This window comes from Habropoda laboriosa, unplaced genomic scaffold (genome assembly GCF_001263275.1).
Source record: "Habropoda laboriosa isolate 0110345459 unplaced genomic scaffold, ASM126327v1 scaffold176, whole genome shotgun sequence".
NCBI lineage: Eukaryota > Metazoa > Arthropoda > Insecta > Hymenoptera > Apidae > Habropoda > Habropoda laboriosa.
Genome location: NW_017100321.1, coordinates 1,138,212 through 1,144,211, shown reverse-complemented (window position 1 = coordinate 1,144,211; position 6,000 = coordinate 1,138,212). Strand labels below are relative to the sequence as shown.

General features: G+C 32.4%; 2 protein-coding genes across 2 annotated transcripts in view; one reads left to right on the top strand and one right to left on the bottom strand.

The window, feature by feature from the left end:
* Window positions 1-514, bottom strand: part of LOC108574319 (eukaryotic translation initiation factor 4E type 3-like) — a 1,555-nt gene extending 1,041 nt beyond the window's left edge. The window contains exon 1 of the mRNA XM_017936887.1: window positions 334-514. Coding sequence (XP_017792376.1) covers window positions 334-482 — 149 coding nt within the window. The 5' untranslated portion in view covers window positions 483-514. The remainder of the gene's footprint in view (window positions 1-333) is intronic.
* Window positions 515-2,071: 1,557 nt separating this feature from the next.
* Window positions 2,072-6,000, top strand: part of LOC108574209 (ATP-binding cassette sub-family G member 1-like) — a 34,340-nt gene continuing 30,411 nt past the window's right edge. The window contains exon 1 of the mRNA XM_017936744.1: window positions 2,072-2,197. The gene's annotated coding sequence lies outside the window, so the exon portion shown is untranslated. The remainder of the gene's footprint in view (window positions 2,198-6,000) is intronic.

The window sequence follows — 6,000 nt, the reverse complement described above, 5'->3', positions numbered from 1 at the left end:
ATTGTTAATGAATGCGCAGATAACGAAATTGATTTTTTGGTTTTACTACAAAGAGTTTTATATGCGTTGACGTCTAACGTTAATATATAATACATACGTATAAATAAAAAAGGAATGATGCTGACAGCATTAAACGTCATTACTTTTTTTCTCTGAATTTATAATAATTTTTTTGTCAAACAATAATTTCATGGGATTAAATAATAAATTCTGTTATATATTTATATGACGTTTCGTGAAAGAACGAAATCAAAAAAGGAAATTGGTATGTAATGATATACTGTGCATTTAATTTAAAATTTTGCAAGGTAAAAAACAAATAGGCTTCCTCACTTGCCCAACCAAAATGTCCACGAAGATTGTAACGGTATTCCAGATGTTTCATGTTCCTCAATCGATTTGACGGTTTCATCCGAAAATACCGGCGTTTTCGATAAGTCAGACGAGCTGTTGTCTTTCGATTCGCACTCCACCGCGGCCATGTTCGAAACGACGCATGTATATGCATATATATTTGTCGTTATAACGTCAAAAATCATGTGATCAGTGGAAACCATAATGAAAACAAATGATTTTCATACATGAAAAATTTCAAGCGATATAGATAACAAATTTTTAAATAGAAAAATATGCAATATGAACTTACGTTTATCATCTTATGGGACTTTGGATCGCATGTTCTGAAATACCGATTCTATACCTTGTCTGTGCTTGTGTTTATGCATTTATTGACAGCAATTACATCAGTGAATTAAAACAAAAGTTAAAACTAACAATAATATTTATAGCTTTAATTTAATGATGAACAAAAATTTTTAATGTAATTATTTTTTTCGAAGTATAAATGTTTTAGACATTCATAATTATACAAAAAATTAAATTTAATTGTCTTTATAAGGACACAGACGAAGTATAGGATTGTACCTTGTGAAAAGATTATAAATTAGTGAGCTTGTGTTATTCTACTTCACAGGTAAGAGTAAAGGTCGACAAAGTAAAAATAAGGCTTCAAACTGAACTTAGGACACAGACGAGATATAAAACCAAGGTTCTGTATCTTGTCTACGAGAAAACTCGATATAGCTTTTCTACTAGACTACCGTCGATATTGCCGGTATCGTCATCTTCGTTGTCGCTGGTAAACTGTTGAAGCAATTCTGTTATCGGCATGAGGAGATCATCGTAATACCAGCGGTAGATATTTCCGTTTATTTGCTGTGGCTCGCTCAATGTATTCAGTTGAGAGCAATTCTTTCAGTATTTTAACGTAGGGTTCGATTGTCATGTGAACCGTAGAAGTTATTGTCGTCGCGGATACGCTACTGTTTGTTGTGTATAGGTACCATCCTTAAGTATAAATAAATATAATAAATCAGCTGGATTCATACTTGGTAAAATAGTAATCTTGAAAAACTGTACTAAACATTACTGCAAAGAACTTAGAGAATCCATCAGGGTACGCTAGTTGTATTATAAGTAATAACAATATATTTTCAATTTTATAAGGTAAGATATGTAAGAGTGTACGGTGCTGCTATGCTTGGAAAATTTAGAAACTAAATTTGAACTTTTTCCTCGTTATAAAATTTGAATCTTACTTACAATCACGAAATCTTTGATATTGGTTTTCTACTTTTAACAGCGCACACATAATTATTAATGCCACTTTAATTTATATACTCTTACATCCCGAATAATCTTCTCAAAAATTATGAACTCATTTATATTTTACCGAATATTTAATAATTAATAATTTTAAATTTTCCACTTACTTTATGTACTTTAGTTTAGTTATTCCAATCCACTTTTATTCTGTTAATACTGTATACATAGATTTTTATATTACGAAACATAAAAAGATTAATAAATTTAAGTAATTATAGGATCATATTATATTTTTACAAATTAAAATATTCATGTATAATTAGTACAAAGCGTTCGGAAGACATGCGCCAATCAACGATCCGTAAGCGGTGTTGTGCTATACGCTTGCGTATAGAAAAAAGAGTGAGAGAGAAGGAAAGAGAACGAAAGACGGCACGCCGTAACGACACGATCAGTCTCCTGCGAACTTTCGGGTGTGTTGGGTGTATTTTTGGGACGCTGTCAATTGAATCAATCGTCGTTCGTTTTCTTCATTCACACGTCGCTCATTTTTAAGGGTGTTCTACACTTTGACAACCCTTCTACCAATAAGGTAAAACATTTTTTTAACTATTGTCAACTCTTTAGACATATTACCATTTAATTTGCACGTGTAAATCGTAGGTAGTAAGCATTTGATCGTTACATGATTTTGGCATCGTCTCATAACACTTTTACACGGAATTTAAAATCCGTGAAAATAAACCCGCGGCCTCACATGAACTTGCCGTTCGTCTCGAAAGTAGAACAAGTTGTCAAGTATTTGTTTTCTCTTTATTCTATGGTAACGCTTCCTTTTCCTACTCCCTGACATCTTTTCTCCGCGTGTAAACCTTAAAGCGTTTCTGTCAAAATTCATCGATGCCTGGAGAACGATTTAACTAGCACTATTGTACGAGTTAGTGGTTTTATTTATAAGTTTGATCGATCACCGCAACGTCCGTAATTGATCAAATAAACGTATTCACACTAGCGGCGAATCATAGATTTATGAGACGTCGTGTGTGTTTCGTTAACCTTTATTGTTAAAAACAAGAAAACAGTCACAGTTGCGTGTTTGGTTGTCAAAACTTCGTGGTAGGCACGTGTTGATATTTCAGAAACACTGATAAGCGAGATTGAGTAGAGTAAGTAGCCGAGCATGCTTTACTAGTTACTGTAGCAAAGTCACGGTTTCCATGTCTCGATCTATTGCTATCGATTTTACTACGTCGAGCATGTATTAGGGAATAAAGTGTCTAAAAATAAAACAATGAGAATTATATTGAACAGAATCATCACTTTAATGATATTCAAAGTATTATTTGTAATTAATAATAAAATTTAATTAAATGTACCAGATTAAGAAATAAAGTTTTCATTACATGAATGTACTTAATGATATTTTTATATCGATTACTCGCGTTTTTAGTAGTATCGATTGTATCGATCTGTATTACATGATAAATCATAACCACGTAACGTTTACAGTTATCATAGATAATGCCGTCATAGGAGTTTGTCTCTGCCCAAGTTCATTCCATATTGGATTCAATATTGATCTTGAACGCGCCCAGAATTAGTCATCGTATTAATCGTGTGTACGTAAGGGTTTCTTCGTAATTGACGTAATCAATGTTTTTCTCATAATCCTTTGCGAAAAAGATCTTGCACGTTTAACATTTCTGTGGTAGATTCTATGCTTTCGAAGTGTAGTTCGATTGCAGCATCATAAATCGCGAAAGTAACGAAATTGAAATTGCGAAAGCAATTAGTAGATGGCACGCAGTATTTTTTGTGAGTAACCTTTAACGAATTGCGAACAGTAATTAGTATAAAAGTGTATCTACGAAATAGCAACGTTAGTGTACAAATTATGCAAAGTACAGAACGCGTGCTATTCATTATGATAATTAATTCACCTTTTGCTTAGTTACCGGTATCTTTTTGCGAGTAGTATATTATGTATTTTTACTACCTAACCTCTTAATGCAACTTCATATAGAGTACTTGAAAATCTTTACTTCAAAGATACAGCAGTTTCAATAAACGGTCGTAGAAGAAGTAACAATAGTTTTAAAGAAGTCTCATATAAAGAGGTTGTATACTGTACATTGATGTGACAGCAAAGAATGGCGGGAAATATTGTCGTCAAAATTAGGCTAGCATACCTTTTTTAATGAAAAACTTATCAATGGAATTCTATGCTCTTCCAATTTTGTTCGATCTCTAATGTGAAAATCTTAACTGTTTATTTGCGATACATATCAGTCAAAGGGTTTTAGAGAAATCGTGGAAATTTCCTTGCATCGGGATGCATGCGCGCGCTGCACTTACCTCATAAAATTCAAATTTGTCGGCACTCGTGAAATTTAAAGTAAATGTCGTGAAGGTGAATGAACGCGAATTTCCGATAAAAGACGATTGTTAATAATTCGATATCGATTTTGCAAGTTTCTTATTTCAAATTAGAATTGTTTTACATATTCAAACTCGAATTATAAAATGGTTGTTATATGTTTTAATGCGTTATTTTGTGACTTGGTGTTAATTTTGATATTGATAAGTGCTTTTGCCATTTTTCAAGAGGGAAAATAATTCATTGTTCTTCCGGTGTTGTATAATAATAGTCGATGTGCAATGTAAGGATAATGTTTGATGAGATCAAACTCTTCCCAGGAAACTCGGTTCCGTTCTGGTCTAGTAATCAATTGAAAATGCGCGGAATTGTGCGAAGCTTATGGTTGAAGTTGCTATTTGATTCGATTTTTCATTCAGTGCCTCTTTAAATTTAATTATAAATGTACTTTTAATCTTAAAAATAAAAATATAAATTAACATTTTGTCACGTAAATTTCTACTTTCAAGCGAAATCTATTGAATGCTATTTAACTTCTATAACGTACATTCCTTCTCAATTATAATAGAATTTATTGACATCAAAATAATTATTTTTTATTTTGATGATGATAATCGATGATTACATTTGCGTCCACAAACCGATAAATCACCAAGCTTACATGAAAGGCGTACAAACATTGATTATCTTTCATATTTACAAAGATAACAGCTTTTTAATTACTTGCATACAGTATAATCGGAAAACATACAAGTTTAAATGCTCCTTAAATATTTCTGTTAATAAATCGACCGACTAATTGTTCACTGTCAAAAGTCCTGGTACACAAAAAGAGTATCAAAACGTGAAATAAGTAATTCGGAATGAAAGCAGGTCGCGCACGTGCGTTGCGCATCATTTATACGCATGTGCAATGCGCATGCGTACTGCCCATTTACAATTTCCCTTTGTCCTGGCAAATTTCATTTTATGAATCGCAATCGTCTTCAAATGACATAACCAGAAATGAGTGGAAAAATAATTGTGACGAAAATAGCATAGTTATCAATGAATTGTCTACTTTCGATGGCTAAAATGATTCTTATTCTTGTAATAAGAGAAACTTAGGAGATCGTAGAAAAACGCATTATTATTGAATAATGTTCATCGTTGGATGTCAATACCGAAGCGATTTCCTGTTCGAAGTAATAATTTAAAATTATGCATCGGCATAACGATACTCGAATATTATCGGAACATGACTTTATTTCACGAAGATCGTTTAAACGATGATATATCACTTTCAATCTATCATTAACTTATTTTTATTCTAACGAGAAAATGAATCAGATTTCTCATCGATCGTTTTACTGCTTTGTTTTACTCTGACGTACAATCTGGTTTGTTGAACGTAAGACACAAATCGAACATGAACTTGTGTAAAACGTACGACCTCACTATATCGATTCCACCGACTATACTTACGTACTCATGTCAAGGAATATATTTAAATTGAATGTTTTGCAAGAAATATGGTTTTTAAGTAACAAATATCTTTATTTTTATTGTTGTACTTAAACTTGTTAGATTAATTCAAAACATTTTTTATTTTTTTTAAATTTATTTACTCTTTTTTAACTAAGAGAAGAAGCGATTTCAGGAGAGTAGAGTGTGAGGGTCAGACACGTGCTTAAACCTAACCTAAAATAGCGGAATAATAACGAGATGGAATTCATATCGGGTCATTATAACCTGACGCGATTAATTGAGGATTAAAGAGAGTGTAAATTACTTTTACGACGAATAGTTCGTTTCATACCGGGTAGGATAAATAAAAATATCATTTTTTACGTATCAACATCCCCGAGGCGATGCACGAAGATCACGAACAGAAGGCAAATAAATTATTTTCGCCTCGCCTGCCTTGCATAACACTTTTTTGTATTCTTAGGTCGGTATAAGTACGCGAATTTCTATAAATACCCGCGATACGTATTTTTCAAGAAAGTAACAGTTCTCAATACATTCTCATTCGTAAG